This window comes from Mobula hypostoma, chromosome 9, assembly GCF_963921235.1.
Source record: "Mobula hypostoma chromosome 9, sMobHyp1.1, whole genome shotgun sequence".
NCBI lineage: Eukaryota > Metazoa > Chordata > Chondrichthyes > Myliobatiformes > Myliobatidae > Mobula > Mobula hypostoma.
The window spans coordinates 24,242,392-24,266,273 of record NC_086105.1 but is presented as its reverse complement, the minus strand read 5'-3'; the positions used below and the strand labels follow the sequence as shown (position 1 = coordinate 24,266,273).

At 39.8% G+C, this 23,882-nt stretch overlaps 1 protein-coding gene across 6 annotated transcripts in view; it reads right to left on the bottom strand.

Moving 5' to 3' along the window:
* Positions 1-23,882, bottom strand: part of dock4 (dedicator of cytokinesis 4) — a 366,243-nt gene that overhangs the window by 265,359 nt on the left and 77,002 nt on the right. For all 6 annotated transcript variants that reach the window (XM_063057889.1, XM_063057890.1, XM_063057892.1 and 3 more), the window contains exons 2-6: positions 20,583-20,666; positions 8,254-8,294; positions 7,397-7,452; positions 6,161-6,257; positions 2,228-2,376 (exon numbers count right to left, since the gene is read on the bottom strand). In XM_063057889.1, the coding sequence (XP_062913959.1) occupies positions 2,228-2,376; positions 6,161-6,257; positions 7,397-7,452; positions 8,254-8,294; positions 20,583-20,666 (427 nt within the window). The remainder of the gene's footprint in view (positions 1-2,227; positions 2,377-6,160; positions 6,258-7,396; positions 7,453-8,253; positions 8,295-20,582; positions 20,667-23,882) is intronic.

The following is a 23,882-nucleotide window of genomic DNA, read 5'->3' as shown; positions in this document are numbered from 1 at the left end:
ACAGTAATATTAACTAAAGTACAAAACAATATACACAGTAATTTACCAGTGTGCAATACTGTGCAATAATAAGGTACGAAATAATAAAACAGAGATTGTTGTACTATGGAGTGTGTTCTCCTGTCGCACAGATATGAACTGTTGTATATGCTCATTACATTTGGTAGGAAAGATTTTCTGTAATGATCCCTGTAATAATTATGATCCCAATCACAATATCCATCAGCACCCTCCTGCACAGCTCTAGTAAGGCTGAATCTAAGCACCTCATCTATTTCTTGGGTGCACACCTTAAGGAGTTTGGCTTCACCAGAAATGGCCAGATCTGTTGTAAGGTCACCTGAAAAACTGAATATTACTCTCTCTGATGATAATGTCTCATCTTCTGATATTTTCAACACTCTCCTTTTAGTTGCATGTTCTGCACATCTCTGACCTGCATTTCTCAGCTTTAACAAATTCCTTTATTTCTTTTCTCTTTTTGACAAAGTTTCCTCATTTACCTACTAACCAGGTGGCTCCGTAAATAATGGAAACACCTTCCTGGATGTTGAGGCTAACTTCTCACTTTCCCAGTTATGAAGGGTTTTCAGCCTGAAACAACAACTCAGCTTCTCTTTCCACAAGTGTTGTTTGACTTGGTGAGTGCTTCCATCTTTTTGTTTTGGATTCATCTTAAACTTCATTTCTCTGTTTCTAACTCATGGAAACCCAAATGAATTTGTACCATATATTACCTATTGTTGAAAAGGGAGTCAAGTAATCAGAAATTGAAGTCTACATAATGTGTTAAAACTAAAATGCACAAATTAACAAAAAGGTTTTCTTCTTCCCAATTTGGAAATTAAAGCATTTAAGGGACACATAAATATAGCACTTGAATTCATTGCTGTTTACTGCTTTTATTCCTTGGCTAGTTGACTGTTTTACATTTAAAATGGCTGACGATATGCTAATAGTTTGCAGAGACCATTCTTTCCATTACCCAGATGTCACTTACACCAGAAGTGGCATTTTAATTGCATGTAAATTAATTGGGCATACAGCAAGCTGGCTGGAGGGGCAGCCACATTAGATGGTGTAAAATGTTAGACGCATGAAAAGAATTGGGGATACTTCGCAAAAGAGTTACAAAAAAACCAGCTCCAGAAATTTTCTCAGGACTGCTAACACTTCATGACCCATCTTGAAGATAAATGCAACAGGAAGTTCACTTAAACACAGATTTCCCAAAGTTAAAACACAACAGAAAATACACTGAAGAAAGTCAATGACCCATTTACCTTCCAGAACTAGAATCAGGTTTTATATCTCCGCGATATGTAGTAAAATTTGTTGTCTTTGCAGCAGCAATATAATGTAATACATAATAATAGAGAAAAAAGTGAATTATAGTAGTATATATTAAATAGTTAAATTAACTAAGTAGTGCAAAAATAGAAATCTGTAAAAAAGTAGTGAGGTAGTGTTCATGGGTTCAATGTCCATTCAGAAATCGGATGGCAGAGAGGAAGAAGCTGGTCCTGAATTGGTGAGAGTGCGCCTTCAGGCTCCTGTACCTGCTCCCTGATGGTAGCAATGAGAACAAGGCATGACCTGGGTGATAGGGGTCCTTAATGTAGGATGCTGCCTTTTTGAGGCATCTCTCCTTGATGATTCCTGGATATTATGGAGGCTAGTGCCCATCATGGAGACGACTAAGTTTACAACTCTCTGCAGCTTATTTTGATCCTGTGCAGTGCCCCCCCCCCACCCCATACCAGATGGCGATGCAGCCAGTTAGAATGCTCTCCATGGTACATCTGTAGGAATTTGCCAGTGCAAAAAACACAGCTACTCTCAAACGTGTCTTTATCCTTAGCAATTTTAGAGCTTTCACTTCATATAATAAACATACAAATAAGTAAAATGTGTTTGATTTTAAATATCCTTTTAATGTAGATATATTATAAGCAATTTCATTTACTGATTTCCAAAACTACTTGGCCTGATGTCACCCCACCCCACATCCCCTCTCACCCACAATTTTATTCATTTAATATTTATGTTATGGTTCAATTATAATCGACTATGCTAAGCATTAACATTTCAGCATGACACCGATATTAGAATATTACTTTCCTGTTTGTGCTTCCACATTACATTATTGGCTGCTGTGGAACATCATTGTGAAATTAGATTAAACGTTAAATATTATATAGCACCATAATCATTAGGTAGTGCTTACTCATTTCCCCAATCCAGGCGAGCTGTAATATGCCGTTTTACATCTTTGATCCGATCATGGGTTAGATGCCCCACAAGGACCTGCCTACGGAGATCAAGCAGTTCGTTCATCACATGCCACAGTCGGTGGAACAAATCCCCTTCATTCTTCTGTCAGAAAAGGAAAAAAAAAATGAGATAAAGTATGCTTTGCGGAAATGACATCCTTTTAAAAAGTAGTTGACTTCAAAAACGTGGACTGTCATCATGGTCGATACAGAAAGATCTACCAACACACAAAGAGGATGTTGAGCTGCACTTACAATCAAAATAAAGCTGAATACATACAGGCAGAATTGAAAATGGTAACCAAACATCTTCATGAGATTGAAAGACAGGCATTTATGTTGCGGGGGTGGGGAGAAACTTATGGAAATCAAGTGTTCAAAATATTTAATTTTCTCACAAAAGTGAACATATAAATTGGCCTATTACGAAAAACCTCCTGATTCAATAATGCAGAAACATTTAGGTAAATGGCCTTGGAGTGTTTGGAAAGATTCTTAGCCGTACATCACGTTTGTTCTGAATTCAAACTAAATGCCCCGGAGAGAAAAACAAACTAAAATTTAATAAAATACCCAAAGTGTCCTCAGGATAGCGAAGACATGAGAGAAATAATTAATTCATTAATTTGAAATGCGTATACTTTCATGGCAGTCATGAAGTGGATCTGAATTCAGGCACGTCTCATCAATGTTGTTATGAATACTGCCCAATCTGCATATCACAAAAATTTACTCTACAAATCTTTAACACCATTTTCTTTTCTTGCTCTTTTCTGGAATGTAGCAGTATTCCTTTTATTTAAAACTGTCATATTAATCAATGCTGTTGGTGATCAGGTTTTCCATTTCAAATTTTCTTTACTGAAGTCACTTGCAAAATACATACACATTCAATGGAGAACAAATATGATGCACGGCCAAGGACTTCTCTGAAAACACAAAGTTGTTGATAGTGCAGGTCTTCTTGCTGCAGGAACTGGATATTGGACTGAATAGGATTCCACGTAATTTCATTTGATTATAATCAAGGTCACTGGAAAACCATTTTCTATATGCTCCCACCCTGCTAAAGGACACATCCTGCTCCGCTTTTGAATTCAGCCCACATCACTGTCCCTGGCTCTGATCCGACGCTGCCCTAAGGCATCAAATTGTGCTACATTAGGGTGGAAATATCTGATCTTACAAAATCAATGCCTGCCACAAGCAGCACAGTCCAGTCAGTAGGAGGTATGGAGTGGGGCCTGTGAGGAAAGGAAATTTGGGAAAATTGACCATTATGTGGGAGGTGAGTTGAGAAGAGAAAAGGATAGAGGAATGAATTGCAGAAAGATTTTTTTTAATAACTTCAAATTTAGCAAGAAAATTTTAAAAATTAATTACATTTTGCAGCTTGGCAGCTCCAGCACCTGCCCCACAAATTAAAATCTCCAGGTTTTGGGTGCCAGAGTCTTCTGTTGTTCCTCATTTGACCTGATAGCAAATCCATTAAGCTTCACATTTGGCTGGTACTGAGCAAGAAAACAACTGGTAGCTTTGGATCAGCATCCTTTAATAAAAATGTTGTCAATCCTTTTTGATCAACTGAAATACTCACTGAGCCTGTAGCAGATGGTAGCTGAGGCGTTTCTCCAGAGTCCTCCTGACCCGAAATGCCATGTTTCCATGGGGATGTGGGGCGTGAATTTAAATAAGAAATTTCTTTAGAAGGTAGGGCAGTCGCTGAAAATTCTACATGGTATTTTATTTCAGAATGGAGCCAGGGACTATATTTTGTGATGGAAACAAGCCTTCAGAACCAATTGTTTTTAATCAATCTACCAGATTGATAGAGAGTTCTGATTTCCAGCAGCTGTAGACTGTAAATACTGGGTATAAATCAATGCAAGTTGGGAGTAGCCATTTTGAACACTTTTGGATTCAATGTGTGCATCTAATTTGAAAATTATTTCCTTGGATTAGTCTGTGACATACAGTACAATCTCTATTTCAGGTGCTGGACAATATTAGTGTTCTGACCGTCTACGTTTACTCACTTTAATAGCTGAGACTAATGCATTTTAATCCCTTCATTGGAAGCAAATGATTCGGCAGCATTATTTGAAAGAACCCTCAGCAAAAAATAATTCACAATTGACACAGCACAGGAAGTGAAAGCAATGAATTATCCTTTGTTTACCTTCCATCCTTTTTGTTTAAACAGATTTTCCATGCTGTCTTGCAATTTAATTTTCCGCACACATGCTACCTTCTGGCTAGAAAGCTGATGGTCTGTTTACAGGCTTTGCTTGACAACCAGTTGCTGGTCACAAGGTGACCCAGTTGACCTGAACAATCTTCCCTTCTCACTAACTGAACTTGAGCATTAATGATTGTGCAAGGATGCTGGGAAAACTTCAATGAGATGGTTCATGATGCCAAGTCGTCTAAACATTCTTTGCCGGATTGCAGTCTTTACTTTCAATGTCTTTCCATTTCATATAATAGAATACTTGCTTTGCAGATACAAGCTTAATAAGAGAATATTTTAGGTGTTGAATAATACTCCATTCACACCAGACTCAAAATGAAAAATAAAACAATAGATTATGCAATAGCTTTATTCCTTGAATATGTGCTTATTTAATCTGATTATGTTTTAAATGCTACTTCAGGATCATACCGAATTTAGATCTCACAATGTTGAATAGGTTAAGAAAAACAAGCAATAATTGTGGTTTGCCTTAAATAGAAGACAAATATTCACCTCAACAGTCAGCTGAGGAATGCTCCTACCCCAGTAGCTTTAGCCACCCTTCAAGGTATGGACAGATGGGAGTTAGATTGTATTTTTACCTTATAAAAGCTACAGTCTATATTGTGATTATGCTTACTACTCATGACATTGTTTTAAATTTTTTCCTTTTCCACAGCTGCTTGTAAGGTGTTTGTATGTTCTCTCCATGACCATGTGGGTTTCCTCCAGGTACTCTCATTTCCTCCCACAGCACAAAGACATACCAGTTAGTCATTGTAAATTGTCCCATGATTAGGCTATGGTTAAATTGTGGGGGAGTTGCTAGGTGGCAAGGCTCAAAGGGCCCGAAGGGCCTGTTCCTCACTGTATCTCAATAAGTACATAAATATATTACAGAGAGAGCAGCAAACTTTGAGACCCTAAACTTCCAGGTGTTTTCCCCTCATTCTGATGCATTACAAAGCTTGAAGCATCAAGGTGAAAAGGAAAATTGAGGGCTTCATTTTGAACACCCTTTGGTGTCTGAAACAATTGACATTATGGTAATAACTCAGTAACATTATTATTAAAATTCAGAAACGGGCAAAGTTTCTTGCAAGGTTACCTTCAGAAGGACTTTTGGCACACAGGAAATATTATGAATCAATACTCTCCAGGATTAATTTCAAGAATGTAAAATCAAAAGTAGGACAGCAAGTTAAATGACAGTATGAAGAAGTACAGACAAAAAAAAACATAATGGATGCAAATCAGAGCTAATTATATATTTAACTATTGAGCCAACTAACAACTGGGGGGGGGCGGGGGGGATCAATAAAATCTGCACCACTGTTTCCACTGCTGTCAGGTTAAGGTCCGCTTAAAGATTATGCAAGTCTCAAAAATGTTCACGCATGAGAGGAATGTGAATATGCCATCTAATATTAAAATGTCCAACCCGTTGTTAAACACTAGCAAGGCTTGCGGATACACTGAGAATCCCAGCATATTTCTCTGTAGTAGAAATACAATGAATTTCCTCAGGTCCTGCACTAGTTCTCCACTGTTGGAATTCTGGCAACTATTACACTGATGAAGAGGTCAGAGGAGGGAGTTATCAAAGTATATTTCAGGATATATACTTCTAAGATATAAAAAAGAAAATTGTTACCACATAAAGCTGTTTCCACATTATCCCCCATTCTCGTAAAGTTCCTGTCATTTCTGTGATGACTGTGTCTTCTGTTGGAATGATTGTTTCAAATTGCCTGTGATTGTAAAGAGAACAGATCTGTCATAAATTGAAGGTTGCCGATCTACATTAAGTTACAGAAGGACTGGGCTATTTCACTTTTTTGTGCAGAATGACTGAAATATTTATCTTCCTTATGAAAGTAATGGGCAAAAATAATCTCCTCTCCATGTGTCTGCAGATTTGAATGATTCTCAAGCACAACTGCACAATTTTCTTGAAAAACTTCAGCAATTAAATATCTTTATTTGTTGTGCTTAAAATGCTTTTATCTTTTAAAATAAGATATCCTTACAGTAATTGTAACCTACATATTTAGTAATGGGTATTTTTTGTTTTAAATTGCAGTAATAAAGAAAATAACATTTCAAAATTTTATTGTCCTGATACTGGAGTGAAACCTGTGGACTTACTGAGAGCCATACCCGATGTCCAATGCATACTCTTCCTTGAGCACAAATCCAAGGCAGTTTAATCTAATACCATTTCCAGTTAGATTCATACATACAAGGTACAGGTGGATAATTAACACGATACTTCAGTTTGAAAATAAGCAACTTTTCATATATGTAATGCAAAAAGGCAATCTGGCAGTGGTGGAATTGGAATTAATGTCTTGATTTGGCAAGAACTATTATTTACTCCGAGCTTCCACACATCTCCAAGGTTGTGGCAGAGATGGACTGAGGGTATATAATAGTAACTTCTCTCACACACATGCACACGGTTATATTTCAAACTTTAAGTGCAACCAAGCTAGCCAAAGAATCATTAAATTATAATTGTCAACTATAGATACTTTTTCATTTACAGGGAAATGCATGTAGTTATATTTCCCCACTCTAATAACTCTATAAACCAGGAAGTACTTCCAGCACTACATAGCAATTAATCATAAATTGCAAATCACGACAGTCTTCAGTAAGCAGCCAATTTGATCATGACTGGAGAACAATTACAGATTATGAAGGATATTTTCTTCAGTTAAGCTTAATTATATCTTCCTGCCAGCAGCTTGATACCATGATAGGGTAATTACAGTAGCAATTCGGTTTAATAACTGTGCAAATCATAATATGAATATTCCCAAACCCATTTAGAAAATTAAGCCAGTGAACAGTTCTTTCCTTCACACTTTAGAATTGCTGAACTTACCCTTTGTTTTTGACATTTGCATTTTTCAAGTGAATATAGGCAGCGGGGAAAATTCCCTTTAAGAATGAGAAAAATATTAATTTTTCAAGCTACCCATGTTGCTTAAAAATTACATTCTGTATAACAGTGCAAAACACATACTCTAAATATACCCCAAAACAAAGCACCATATATAACAATTTGCATTTTTGTAGATTTTTCAAGGTACTTTAAATAAAACAAAGGAATTTTACATTAAACAAACTTAGACACAGACATCACACAGAAATATTGCCAGGTATTGAGAAATGGGCAATTCTCAAACCCAAAGGTTTGGTCAATGGGTTGGTTTTAATGAATGTCTTTAAGGACCAAAGTCAGTAACAAAGACTGAGTTTGCACTGGGAGCCAAAAATAATATCTCTGCCCTTAAGCTCAGATGGAGGAATTTTATGCTTTGAATGTCAGATGAGCCAACGGGCAACTTAGAGTGAAGGGATCTGGAGAGATGCTAGCAAGGTAAAAATGGATGTCAAGAGTTCACAAGGAATTGGTGATTTTCCAATCATATTGCACTTAAAGCAAGAAGCAGTAAGCAATCAAAATCCTACAATGCAAGCTTTAAGAAAGCCCAAATAAAAAGTCATTATGGCTTAAATAAAATATTTGCAACCCTCTGAACAAATGCGGGTATTAATGGATTCTTTAACATGAAGGGACAGCAGAAATAAAGCATGACAATTTATCCGGGACATGCTGTAGGGTATCTTAACATTTTACAACAAACTAGTAACTTAAGCACATTTACTCTTGAAAAGAATTCACAAAGTTCCATAATTTAAGTGCAAAATTATATTGTGTAGATGTATATACTGTACCTTCGTGCTTGGATTTCTTAAAACAAATCCTCTGTACCAACCTAAGAATAAAACAGAAAATTCAAAAGTGAAGTGTTTTTTTTAAATTAAAGACTGGAATACAGTTGATGGAAAATCAGTAGAAAATGTGACCAGCAATTTTATATCACTGTTCTCTCGGGAATCCATGGCTGTGTAGAATTTCAAGTGCTTAAAAACTGCCCAATAGCGTTCCTTGCAAATACCAGCCATTTGTCCTGAAGGGTTTTGGCCCAAAATGTCAACTGATTATTCACATTCTCAGATGCTGCCTGACTTGATGAGTTCCTCTCGTATTTTGTGGGAGTTGCTCAAGATTTCCAGCATCTGCAGAATCTCTTGTGATTATGATTATCCACTAATTTGCCCACAATGACAATGGTCTTTGCTATTAACCTCATTATTTGCGCACTTATTTCGAGCAGCTTCAGTCATGGGACATTTGCAAGTAAATACTGCAGATGAAATGTTGTTGTATAGTGTGACCTATGTGGATTCATTGTTAGCTTTCTGAACACAGCGACTCATTGTCTGGCTCATTGAAATTCATCGCATGGGGCATGAAGTTGCTTTCCTTGCACAGTAGATATCAACTGAACACAGTGTTCGAGCAGAGCTGGAACGATACAAGAAGGAACTTCACAGCCATAATTAATTAATCCTGGATTAGCTAGCAGTGATTCTTTTTATTATGTGCTAAATGTTAATTACTGCCTATGAACCACGCTGGTACTGAAAATTAGCTTGTCCTAATGTAGCCTCATGTTTTCACTTTAATTGTTGATCATATGAAAGTGAAAAATAATCCAAATATTAATTGCAAAACAGACAAAATGCTGGGCTGATGAAGGGTCTTGGCCCGAAATGTCAACTGTTTACTCTTTTCCATAGATGCTGCATGGCCTGCTGAGTTCCTCCATCATTTTGTGTGTGTTGCTTTGGATTTCCGGCACCTGCAGATTTTCTCGTGTTCCCAAGTACTGTATTAATTTCTCCCTTTTCTTTCCCTCACCCAGTCCTATGCCTCTCTATTTTCATTCCTGAACATTATGCTCATCTATTTCATTTATTGTTCTATCTCAAAACTTTGTGCTAAATTTATGATCCCTCTGACAGGTTGTGGAGATACACAGGTATTTGCAAATAATCATTTGAAAAGCAAATGCCCTATTGCCTTAGCTGAGGCACTAATAAGTGGCACTTCTACAATATGCTATGGCAAAACATCAAGATGATTCAGGGATTCTGATCCATGATTTGTTGTAACAGGATAACACAAAGCCTTTTCAAACTCCACATTCCAAAGACGGAGCATGGAGGTTCAATAGGCAAGGACACCCTTTGTTCTTGCATATGGATCAAAATTCCCTGGATCGTCGTAGTGATACCAAGCCTTCTGAGGTGGTGTATATTACTCCTTGAATCATATTTTGAAGCAGCACTGAAATGCCAAACAAAATACCTGAACTGGGAAGTTTTAAAATGCTGCAATATTTCTTCAGTACAGTGTGATTACAAGTAGCCAAACTTCAAATTATCATGAAATTTCAGGCACAGACCTTTTAAACTACATGATTTAATACATTTTTCATATTTCAACATCAGTCCATGCTGACTCATTTCATCAATTCCATCCTCCCTACTTATTTCCCTGTAATCTATTTTCTCTCAAATCTCATTAGCTCTCTCCCTACCTCTCCTTCCCCATGCCACACACAAGGAGCAATTCACATCAATGAACTAGTCCAGCCAACAGGTCTTTAGGAATCAGGAAGAGAGCAGAGCACCTGGGGAAACCCCATACGAGTTTGTGCTGATATATTTTCTTTATTTGTGCACTTCAGTTGAATTTTTTTTTAAATCTGCTGCATATTTGATTGAAGTATTAGGTAAAGGATCTTTTTAAAAGTTTTAGAACATATATATGCATTGCTATACCATATTAAAAATACAGCAACAATTCAGCAAAAGTGTTTACATTTTTAAAAATATTTAAGTTATTCACATTTACAATGCAATTAATGCATATTTTGAGTGTTTTTTGTCTACCTTCATTAATCAAATTGAACAAAGTTATGCTTAATTCAGAGATTTCTCTTAAAAAGGTGAAGTACAAGCACAAGAAAAAAAACTCTTCTCAGATTCAGTGCCATGTGCACCTGATTTGTTGATTGCATGCAATGGAGAAATTAAAACTCATGGTATTATTTTGTACATTTGAATGTATGAGAAAGTTGTTTATTCTATACACCGAGCAGTGCTGTGGGGAAAGAAAACTCTTTAGCCCATGTTCTTTGGCATTCCTTGATGCACATTTATTTCAACTCTTATTACACTATCCTCCAAAATGCTTGCATCTTCAAATATATATACACACACACACACGTATTATATATATATATATATATATATATATATATACACACATACATACACACACACACAGTATGCCACCATATACAGCCTTGAGATTTGATTTCTTGTGGGCATACTCAGTAAACGCAACAAACATAATAGAATCAATGAAAGATCACACTCAACAAGACGGATAAATAACTAATGCGCAAAAGACAACAGACTGTACAAATATAAAAGAAATAATAAGTTAGCAATAAATATCGAGAGCATGAGATGAAGAGTCCTTGAACTGAGCCCATAGGTTGTGGGACTATTTCAGTGATGGGGCAAGTGAAGTTGAGTGAAGTTATCCCCTCTAGCTCAGGAGCCTGAAGGCTGAGGGAGAACCATTCCTGCTGTGAGCCCTGAGGCTCCTGTACCTTCTTCCTGATGGCATCAGTGAGAACACACCATGGCCTGAGTGGTGGAGATCCCTGATGATGGATGCTGCTTTTTTGAGGTAGCACTCATGTAGATGTGCTCAATGTTAGGGAGGTCTTTACCTATGATGGAATGGGCCATATCCAGTACTTTTTGTAGGATTTTACGTTCAAGGGCATTGGTGTTTCCATACCAGGCTGTGACGCAGCCAGTCAATATACTCTCCTCCACACATCTATAGAAGTTTGTAAAAGTTTTACATGTCATGCTGAATCTTCATAAACTCCTAAGGAAGTAGAGGTGCTGGCATGCTTTCTTTGTAACTGTACTTGCTTGCTGGACCCAGGACAGATCCCCTAAAATGATAACAGTGAGGCATTTAAAGTTACTGACCCTCTGCACCTCTGATCTTCCAATGAGCACTGGCTCATGGACTTCTGGTTTGGTCCTCCTGAAGTAAATAATTACCTCCTCGGTCTTGCTGACAATGAGAAAGAGGTTGTTATTGTGGCACCACTTAACCAGATTTTCAATCTTCTTCCTAAATGCTGATTCATCACCACCTTAGATTTGGCCAACAACAGTGGTGTCGTGAGCAAACTTAAATACAGCATTGGAGCTGTGCTTAACCTCATAGTCATAAGTATAAAGTGAGTAGAGCAAGGGACTAAGCATACTGCCTCCTGGTGCACCAGTGCTGAGGGAGAATGTGGTGGTGGTGTTGTTGGCAATCCAAACTGACTGGAGTTTGCAAGTGAGGAAATAATGGATCCAATTGCACAAAGAGGTATTGAGGCCAAGAGCTTGAAGCTTATTGATTCATTCTGAGGGGATGATAGTACTGAATACCGAGTGTTAGTCAATGAAGAGCATCCTGATATATGTATCTTCACCGTCCAGATGTTCCACGGTTGAGTGAAGAGCCAATGAAATGGCATCTGCTATGGACCTGTTGTGATGGTAGGCAAATCGGAGCAGATCCAAGTTGCTCCTCAGGCAGGAGTTGAAACGTTGCATCACCAACTTCTCAAAGCATTTCATCACAGTGAATACGAGTGCTACTGGACAATAGTTGAAGCAGGTTACCACGTTCTTCCTAAGCACTGGTATAAATGAAGCTTGCTTGAACCAGGTGGGCACCTCAGACTGCCAAAGCGAGAGGTTAAAGATATTGGTGAACACTGCAGCCAGATGATCAGTACGGGTCTTAAGTACTTGGCCAGCTACCCCATTTGAGCCAGATGTTCTCAGCAAAAGTATAATACACTAGAAATTTAATACCAGAACGCAGTAATTAAATACACTTTGTGATGGAATATCTACGGAAAAAATAAATGAAACTTAAATAAAATCAGGGACTTGCCAAAGAATTTTCTTCCTACATCTTCTAAGGACCTGTCAAGTAATGCACATGATATCCATACATGTACATGGCATCCACTAGGATGCCTGTCCTGTTTTTTTTTGTTTTGTTCAAAGTAAATTTAAAGTACGTATATGTCACTAGATACTACCTTGTGATTCATTTACTTGCAGGCATTCAAAGTACAACAGAGAAATACAACGGAATCAATGAAAAAAACTACCCTCAAGCAAGGACTGATGAACAACCAGTGTGCAGAAAGACAAACTATGCAAAAAAAAATGTATATCAGTAAATAAATAATACTGCGAACATGAGTTGTGGGGTCCTTCAAAGTGAGTCCAGTGGTTATGGAATCAGTTCAGAGTTGAGGTAAGTGAAGTTATCCACACTGATTCAGGAGCCTGATGGTTGAAGTTTAATAACTGTTCCTGATTCTAGTGGTATGAGACCCAAAGCTCCTGTACCTTCTTCCCAATGGCACCAGCAAAATGAGCACGAAGTGGATGGTGGAGGTCCTTTATGATGGATGCTGCTTTCTCGTAGCAGTGCACCTTGTAGACAAGTTCAATGGTGGGGAGGGTTTCGCCTGTGATGGACGGTTGTGTCCAGCCCAGCAGGTGATGATGGTTGTGGCCCGATTCAACAGCTGGGTGATGTTACTTCCAGCCATCTACACACATGCTCACAGAGCCTTACATGAGGACACAAAAGGAGGCTATGAAAAAAAAACTCCATTGGTTCAGAGTGCACAGACTCAATTTCCTAGCTCAAACACGAGGAAATCTGCAGATGGTAGAATTTCAAGCAACACACATAAAAATTGCTGGTGAACGCAGCAGGCCAGGCAGCATCTATAGGAAATGAAACCATTCATTTCCTATAGATGCTGCCTGGCCTGCTGTGTTCACCAGCAACTTTTATGTGTGTCAATTTTCTAGCTGTTGATGTATTTCAAATTGCCCTTTTTCTCCCTCATCGAAGACAGGCAAGCAAAATGTTCTTCAACCTCTTCTAATAAAACTACTGCCTGTCAAGGGTTGAGCTTTATCAATCACTGGAAACAAGTTTTCAGCTAACTTGGCTCACTGTGAAAAGGCACCCTGTCTCCATACTCTGCCTCGTCCTTCCCACAAGACAACTGAAACAGAGGCTGTAGAAGTTAGAGTAAAAATAACATACACAGACAAATGCAGTTTGCATTTACAATAAATCAGCGCAGTCTAGAACAAGTACTAAAAACATGGAAAAATCAATTTAATTTGTTTAGTGTAACATAACCCCATCACACAAGGGGTTTTTAAACACACTATACCGACTACCTTGCTGGCAAACGTGCAGTCTCTGGTGAATAAAATGGAAGATCTCAGAGCTAGGGTGCTGAATCAGAGAGACATTATGACTGCGTGTGTCCTTTGTTTCAGAGAATCCTTCCGTACTGGATGCAGCGATTCAGATCGACTGGTTTACTATACACTGTCAGGATAGATCTACAGAGTCTCTCAAAAGCAGAGGTGGAGGAGTATACCTCATGATCAACTCTTCTTGCTGCACAAATATATCAGTGCTGTCCCAATTCTGCTCACCAGACCTGGAATATCTAGCAGCTAAGTGCCATCCTTTTTACCTGCCACAGGAGTTCTCCAGGGTCATTTTGGTAGCAGTATACATTCCACCTCAGGCCAATGTCAAGCAGGTTTTAGATGATCTGAGCAATGAGATCAACATGCAAGAAACAGCGCACCCCAATGCCTTCACCATCGCTTTGGGAGATTTTAACCAGGCCAGACTGAAAATAAAATATCACTAAGCAATTACCATCAACAGATCACTTGCAATACCAGAGGAAACAACAGACTGGACCATTGCTATACAGCCATCAAGAATGCCTACCATGTTATTCCACGCCCTCACTTCGGGAAGTCTGATCACCTGGCTGTACTTCTACTCCCTGAGTATAGGCAGAGACTGAAGACTGCAGCACCAGTAGTGAGGAGCAAGAAGGTATGGACAAGGGAAACACAGGAGTGCCTACAGGACTGCTTTGAATTGGTGGACTGGACTGTATTCAGGGATTCATCTTCAAACTTGGATAAGTATGCTGCAACATACATCAAAGTTGCTGGTGAACGCAGCAGGCCAAGCAGCATCTATAGGAAGAGGCGCAGTCGACGTTTCAGGCCGAGACCCTTCGTCAGGACTAACTGAAGGAAGAGTGAGTAAGGGATTTGAAAAGGGCTTTTCAAATCCCTTACTCACTCTTCCTTCAGTTAGTCCTGACGAAGGGTCTCGGCCTGAAACGTCGACTGCGCCTCTTCCTATAGATGCTGCTTGGCCTGCTGCGTTCACCAGCAACTTTGATGTATGTTGCTTGAATTTCCAGCATCTGCAGAATTCCTGTTGTTTAAGTATGCTGCAGTTGCTACTGACTTCATTAAAACCTGTGTGGATGAGTGTGTGCCTACAAAGACTTACTGTATATTCCCAAACCAAAAGCAGTGGATGATTCAGGAGGTAAGTCGTCTGCTAAAGGCTAGATCTGTAGCATTCAAGTCTGGCAACCCAGGTCTGTACCAGAAAACCAGGTATGATTTCCTGAGGGGTATTTGAAGGGAAACGAGACAATTTTGAACAAGGTTGGAGGTGACATCAGATGCATGGCAACTCTGGCAGGGTTTGCAAGACATTACTTCCTGCAAAGCGAAACCCAATAGCATGAATGGCAGCAATGCTTCACTACCAGATGAACTTAATGCCTTCTATTCCCTCTTTGAAAGGGAGAACACAACTACTACTGTGAAGATCCCTACTGCACCTGATGACCCTGTGATCTCTGTCTCAGAGGACAATGTTAGGCTGTCTTTAAAGATGGTGAACCCTCGCAAGGTGGAAGGTCTCGGAATACCTGGTAAGGCACTGAAAACTTGTGCCAACTAACAAGCTGGAGTATTCAAGGATATTTTCAATCTGTCACTGCTACCGGCAGATGTTCCCACTTGCTTCACAAAAGGCAACAATTATACCAGTGCCTAAGAAGAATAATGTGAGCTATCTTAATTACTATCACCCAGTAGCACTCACATCCACAGTAATGAGATGCTTTGAGAAGTTGGTCATGACTAGACTGAACTCCTGCCTCAGCAAGGACCTGAGCCCACTGCAATTTGCCTATTGCTACAATAGATCAATGGCAGACACAATCTCAATGGCTCTTCACTCGGCCTTAGACCACCTGGACAACACAAACACCTATGTCAGGACGCTGCTCATCGACTATAGCTCAGCAGTTAATACCATCATTCCTACAATCCTGATTGAGAAGTTGAAGAACCTGGGCCTCTGTACTTCCCTCTGCAATTGGATCCTTGACTTCCTAACCAGAAGACCACAATTTGTGCAGATTGGTGATAACATATCCTCCTCGCTGCGATCAACACTGGCGCACCTCGGGGTGTTTGCTTAGTCCACTGCTCTACTCTCTATACACACATGACTGTGTAGCTAGGCATAGCTCAAATACCATCTATGAACTTGCTGACGATACAGGCATTCTTGGCAGAATCTCAGATGGTGACAAGAGGGTGTACAGGAGTGAGATATGCCAACTAGTAAAGTGGTGCCGCAGCAACAACCTGGCACTCAGTGTCAGTAAGATGAAAGAGCTGATTGTGGACTTCAGGAAGGGTAAGACGAAGGAACATATACCCATCCTCATAGAGGGATCAGAAGCGGACAGAGCAATTTCAAGTTCCTGGGTGTCAAGATCTCTGAGGATCTAACCTGATCCCAATGTATCGATGTACATAGAACATAGAATAGTACAGCACATTACAGGCCCTTCGGCCCACAGTATTGTGCCGACCCTCAAACCCTGCCTCCCATATAACCCCCCACCTTAAATTCCTCCATATACCTGTCTAGTAGTCTCTTAAACTTCACGAGTGCGTCTGCCTCCACCGCTGACTCAGGCAGTGCATTCCACACACCAACCACTCTCTGAGTAAAAAACCTTCCTCTAATATCCCCCTTGAACTTCCCACCCCTTACCTTAAAGCCATGTCCTCTTGTATTGAGCAGTGGTGCCCTGGGGAAGAGGCGCTGGCTATCCACTCTATCTATTCCTCTTATTATCTTGTACACCTCTATCATGTCTCCTCTCATCCTCCTTCTCTCCAAAGAGTAAAGCCCTAGCTCCCTTAATCTCTGATCATAATGCATACTCTCTAAACCAGGCAGCATCCTGGTAAGTCTCCTCTGTACCCTTTCCAATGCTTCCACATCCTTCCTATAGTGAGCCAACCAGAACTGGACACAGTACTCCAAGTGTGGCCTAACCAGAGTTTTATAGAGCTGCATCATTACATCGCAACTCTTAAACTCTATCCCTCGACTTATGAAAGCTAACACTCCATAAGCTTTCTTAACTACCCTATCTACCTATGAGGCAACTTTCAGGGATCTGTGGACATGTACCCCAAGATCCCTCTGCTCCTCCGCACTACCAAGTATCCTGCCATTTACTTTGTACCCTGCCTTGGATTTTGTCCTTCCAAAGTGTACCACCTCACACTTCTCCAGGTTGAACTCCATCTGCCACTTCTCAGCCCACTTCTGCATCCTATCAATGTCTCTCTGCAATCTTCGACAATCCTCTACACTATCTACAACACTACTAACCTTTGTGTCGTCTGCAAACTTGCCAGCGCACCCTTCTAAGTAGAGGTCTCAGAACAGATCCTTGTGGGACACCACTAGTCACAATCCTCCAATCTGAATGTACTCCCTCCACCACCACCCTCTGCCTTCTGCAGGCAAGCCAATTCTGAATTCACCTGGCCAAACTTCCCTGGATCCCATGCCTTCTGACTTTCTGAATAAGCCTACCGTGTGGAATCTTGTCAAATGCCTTACTAAAATCCATATAGATCAAATCCACTGCACTACCCTCATTTATATGCCTGGTCACCTCCTCAAAGAAATCTATCAGGCTTGTTAGACACGATCTGCCCTTCACAAAGCCATGCTGATTGTCCCTGATCAGACCATGATTCTCTAAATGCCCATAGATCCAATCTCTAAGACTCTTTTCCAACTGCTTTCTCACCACAGATGTAAGGCTCAATGGTCTATAATTACTCAGACTATCCCTACTACCTTTTTTGAACAAGGGGACAACATTCTCCTCCCTCCAATCCTCCGGTACCTTTCCCATGGACAAAGAGGACATAATGATCCTAGCCAGAGGCTCAGCAATCTCTTCCCTCGCCTCGTGGAGAATATTCCTCACCTGGGGAATATTCCGTCAGGCCCCGGGGACTTATCCGTCCTAGTGTATTTTAACAACTCCAACACCTCCTCTCCCTTAATATCAACATACTCCAGAATGTCAACCTCACTCATATTGTCCTCACCATCATCAAGTTCCCTCTCATTGGTGAATACTGAAGAGAAGTATTCATTGAGGACCTCGCTCACTTCCACAGCCTCCAGGAACATCTTCCCACCTTTATCTCTAATCAGTCCTACCTTCAGTCCTGTCATCCTTTTGTTCTTCATATAATTGAAGAACGCCTTGGGGTTTTCCTTTACCCTACTCGCCAAGGCCATCTCATGCCCCCTTCTTGCTCTTCTTAGCCCCTTCTTAAGCTCCTTTCTTGCTTCCCTATACTCCTCAATAGACCCATCTGATCCTTGCTTCCTAAACCTCATGTATGCTGCTTCTTCCACCTGTCTAGATTTTCCACCTCACTTGTCACTCATGGTTCCTTCACCCTACCATTCTTTATCTTCCTCACAGGGACAAATTTATCCCTAACATCCTGCAAGAGATCTCTAAACATCGACCACATGTCCATAGTACATTTCCCTGCAAAAACACCATCCCAATTCACACCCGCAAGTTCTAGCCTTATAGCCTCATAATTTGCCCTTCCACAATTAAAAATCTTCCTGTCCTCTCTGATTCTATCCTTTTCCATGATAATGCTAAAGGCCAGGGAGCAGTGGTCACTGTCCCCCAGATGCTCACCCACTGAGAGATCTGTGAGCTGACCCAGTTCATTACCTAGTTCGAGATCTAGTATGGCATTCCCCCTAGTCGGCCTGTCCACATACTGTGATAGTAATCTGTCCTGGACACACTTAACAAACTCTGCCCCATCTAAACCCTTGGAACTAATCAGGTGCCAATCAATATTAGGGAAGTTAAAGTCACCCATGATAACAACCCTGTTATTTTTGCACCTTTCCAAAATCTGTCTCCCAATCTGCTCCTCTGTATCTCTGCTGCTACCAGGGGGCCTATAGAATACCCCCAATAGAGTAACTGCTCCCTTCCTGTTCCTGACTTCCACCCATACTGACTCAAAAGAGGGTCCTGCTATATTACCCACCCTTTCTGTAGCTGTAACAGTATCCCTGACCAGTAATGTTCCCCCCTCCTCCCCTTCCCCCCCCCCATCTCTTTTAAAGCACTGAAATCCAGGAATATTGAGAATCCATTCCTGCCCTGGTGCCAGCCAAGTCTCTGTAATGGCCACTACATCATAATTCCATGTATGTATCCAAGCTCTCAGTTCATCACCTTTGTTCCTGATGCTTCTTGCACTGAGGTACACACACTTCAGCCCTTCTACCTTACTGTCTTTACACCATTTATTCTGCTTCTCTTTCCTCAAAGCCTCTCTGCATGTTAGATCTGGCTTTACTCCACGCACTTCTTTCACTGCTCTATCGCTCTGGGTCCCATCCCCCTTGCAAATGAGTTTAAACCCTCCCGAACCATGCTAGCAAACCTACCTGCAAGGACAACACAAAATAATCTGCAGATGCTGGTGTCAAAGCAACACTAACAACACACTGGAGGACTTCTCCATCCTACCCTCCCCCCCCCCACCTTCTTTATAGGGCTTCTGCCCCTTCCCTCTGCAGTCCTGACGAAGGGTTCCGGCCCGTAACGTCGACCGATCTTTTCCACGGATGCTGCCCGACCTGCTGAGTTCCTACCTGCAAGGATATTGCTCCCCTTCGAGGTCAGGTGCAACCCATCCAATCTGTACAGGTCCCACCTTCCCCAGAAGAGATCCCAATGTAGTTATAAAGAAGGCAAGACAGCGGCTATGCTTCATTGGAAGTTTGAAGAAATTTGGCATGTTAACAAAAACACTCATAAACTTCTATAGATGTACCATGGAGAGCATTCTGACAGGCTGCATCACTGTCTGGTATGAGGGAGTGATACTGCACTGGATCGAAAGAAACTGCAGAGGGTTGCAAATTTAGTCAGTTCCATCTTGGGTACTAGCCTACAAAGTACCCAGGACAGTGGTGTCTCAGAAAGGCAACGTCCGTTATTAAGGACCTCCAGCACCCAGGGCATCCTCTTTTCTCACTGTTACCATCAGGGAGGAGGTACAGAAGCCTGAAGGCACACACTCAGTGATTCAGGAACAGCTTCTTGCCCTCTGCCATCCGATTCCTAAATGGACATTGAATCTTTGGACACTACTTCACTTTTTAATATACAGTATTTGTTTTTAGCACATTTTTTAATCTATTCAATATACTTATACTGTAATTGATTTACTTATTTGTTATTATTATTTATTTCTTTTTCTCTTCTCTATTATGTACTGCATTGAACTTCTGCTGCTAAGTTAACAAATTTCACGTCACATGCCAGTGATATTAAACCTGATTCTGAATAAAATATTATTAGCAGGCTGTATTTCTTTTCCTGTTTGCCCAAAACCTGTACAAATTAATCCAGCAGCATGACAGCTCAGGGAATTTGTTTTAATGTGCTGGTTTATAAAGCATTGAGCTGGAAACTGCCATAGATCCAAATCTGTCTGCACTCACAATCAAATCAATCACCTGCACAAGTTTTGACTGATTGCTTCTGCTCACAGGCCTTTGAGACAACACTGAAAACAAAACTTGCTTTGCAGCTGCAGAGTTAACAGCCTGAAACAGCAACTCTCAACTGCTACTCTATAATAATTAAGAGAACTACATTAGAAATATAAGCAGGAGTGAGGCTTTTGCTCCCCTGTGTCTGCTCTACCAAATATAACATTACTTGATCAACCCAAATATACAATTAGAATTCACAAGTTTCAATTAAGGATGTTTCAATACCTCCATAAATTTGTGCCACTGGCAAACTCACCGTCACATTTTTCTAATATTTGAACTGTGTCCCCCACCTCCAATGGTAAACCATAAGGGACTGTTCCCCGAAAGCCAGATATTACTGAAAGAGAGAAATATGAACAGTATGGTTAAGATGTTGCTCATAATTAAAATGCAAAATATAATGAAAGGACAATTATTTTCCTTACATGGGGCACATTTACAGCATCTTGAGTTGACAAGATATACAATTTTATAGATTTATCACCTTAATCTAAAATTATTTCTATACATTACTGTGCAAAAGTCCGAGGCACATATGTAAAGCTATGTGCCCAAGACTGTTGCACAGTACTGTATATTATATCTTCCCTGTTACCAAGTCTTCATACAACTGAGCTAATACAAAGCTAAGTATTCTTATTTCTGTTTCCCAACCACATTCCTATTTTAACAAATATACATGACTGTGCAAAATATATTTATATGTGCCCAAGACTTTTGCGCAGTACTGTACATTTCAATGAGTTTAAATGTGTATTACTGCTGTATCACCAATAAACATGAGAAACGTTAATGCATGGGGATTTTGGCAAATCTTTGAATGCCTTAATCGGATGACCATTAAAAGCAATGATCCACAAAAAGTATATTAAACTGTGTAGATTGATATCACAAAGAAAATTCCAGCAGAAAATAAAGCTTAACCACGCTATTTAGCTAATTTACCATTAAAACACAAAACATGATCTTACAAAGTTGGCAATACAAATTTCAGAAAATACTGTTTATTTTTCTGCTATATTTATTCAGCCAAATGCATATTTTTTGTTATCCTGGGTAGGCTGGAGTTGCCAACTACCTAGTTCTTCAAATAAAAGCCTTTCTGTTGGAAAATGTTATCAAGTTCTTCCTGTAATGTTAACCACACACCATTTCTCCGGTGTTGTACTCTATCTCTTGATAGAATGATATGGAGCAACTAATTATACAAATTAATGCTGCCGCTGTTTGTGAGGAGTTGGTACGTTCTCCCCCTGACTCTGTGGGTTTCCTTTCCTCCAGGTGCTCTGACTTCTCCCCACAGTCCAAAGGTGTACTGGTTGGTAGGTCAATTGGTCATTGTAAATGGTCCCGTGATTAGGCCAGGTTTAAATCTGGGGTTGCTGGGTGTTGCAGCTCAAAGGGCTGGAAGGGCCTAACCGTGCTGTATCTCAATCAAATCAATCGATCAATAAATAAATTTATCAATAGTCTTTTACCCTACCTGCTCATCTCTAAGTATGGGTTTGACAAAAGACAGCAATTCTGACCAGGATACTGAAGACAATCCAGCATTCAAATTCATACTGCACTGTAACAGGCCCTTTGGCCGTTGAATCGATGCTGACCAACAAACACATCATGTCTATTTAAGTAAAATGTACCTTCATATTCTCCTCATTTCTGATTCTATCAGTCATCTACACACCAGGGTGAACTTACAATGCCCAATTAACCTATCTTTGGGATTGAGAGCAAGCCCAGGTGGTCACAGATAAGTCTGAAAACTCCACACTGAGAGCAACAGAGGCCAGGACTGGAGTTAGGCCATTGGACTTACAAGGCCCACCTCGACGGACTGTATCAAAAACAACCCTAAATTATGTCACACATAAATCTTCTCCTTTGTGGGAATCCTGTTTTCTGAAAATTGTGTTGCCTCACCTGCAACAATTAAACATGGAAAAACTTATTTTGCTCTTTGGGACACATCCTCATTATAAAATTTGCAACATAAATTCAAGTCTTTCCTTCTTCCTCTTGAAGATCAAGATAATAATCACCTGTGTGATAAACCAAGCAAAGAGTTAAATAATTACCTAAATTGGCATAGTGTCTAAAAAATGTGGTTACAGTGTTATTGTCATCGCTATTAAGAGCAAGGAATCACACCAGTTATGAAGTAACTACCATCATCCTGAAAGGTCTCGGCAGAGTGGAGAATGCAACGGTTACAAGGTAATCTCTCTCAAATGCTCCTGTTTCAAGGAAAACTCTCCACCATAGAGGCTACCCACAACAGCTAATGGGTCCCAGAAGTATTGCAGATGAGCAATTCAAAACTGAACTGCACAATTTACAGAGCTACAGTAGCAATTTATATTTATGAAACTTGTCATCAGGTTAAGTACGCACACTAAAAACAATTTAAAATGAATTTCTGGGAGAGAAATTCATTACCCCAATAACATTGTTGCTGAATGCCTTGAACGACTGTACCTATCTGGCAAAAGTGCACATATGGTACCGTTAGGCAATAAATTCCAGGACAGGAGACAGTTTGAAGCAACTGGCTTTGGATCTGTATTTCTGTATTTTCATTGGCTTTGTATCTGTTCTCGGCACAATGACAATAACGTTGAATCTGAATCTATTCTATTCTAACTGCATTACAATTGGCAATTTTCTGCTTCTCCAATGGGTCTGCAATTCAATCTCAAGTATCTTAATTCTTCAGGAAAAGAAAAATTATTCCCAAGTCCTTTTTACCCTAAGAATGCAATCGATAGGGCCTTCCTTACATTGGTACATGTACATGGAGGGGTGGGTTTAGAGTGATAAGTGCCAAGTTCAGAAAATTAGGACAAGCTAGATGGGCACTGTTGTCAGCATGGACACATTGGGCTGAAGGGCCTGTGTTTGTGCTGTGTTGTTCTAATGATTATGACTCTACAAAAGCAATATTTGGCACTTAATATTTCACACAAATTAGGATAATTCAAGATTGTTTCATGTCATTCCAATATACAAGTGTAAAGGAGAACAAAATAATTGTCACTCCAGATTCAATGCAGCACAAAAGAAGCACAATAATAAAAAAAATAATAACTATAAATAGATAAGATAGCTTATAAATTACACTCACTCACACTGCTGGTCCAAAAGAACAAAAACATTTCTTCACAAGTGCACTTCCTCATTTTGACATTAAATTAAAAACAGAGTTATTTTGGAAGACTTCTGATCTTGATTAATTCTTTTAAATACAAAAGAAAGCTGACAATTCTGAAACTCAGTCCACTACTGTAAATTCAGAAATAAGTATTTTAAGTGTACAAAGGTTATCTGAAATATTACTCAAGTTACTGAAACCGCATTTCTGTAGCACACAAAGTGATGTACAAAACTGCCACAAAAGTTAGAGATGCCAAATACTTAGTTATAGTTAAAATACTGAAAGACTTTTTTTTCAAATTGAAAAGCAAACTTGGGGATGGCTGGGAGCTCAGAGTAAAAGACAAAACAAATATCCTTAATAAAGATCATAAACTAAGGACAGCAAATGCAATGGAAA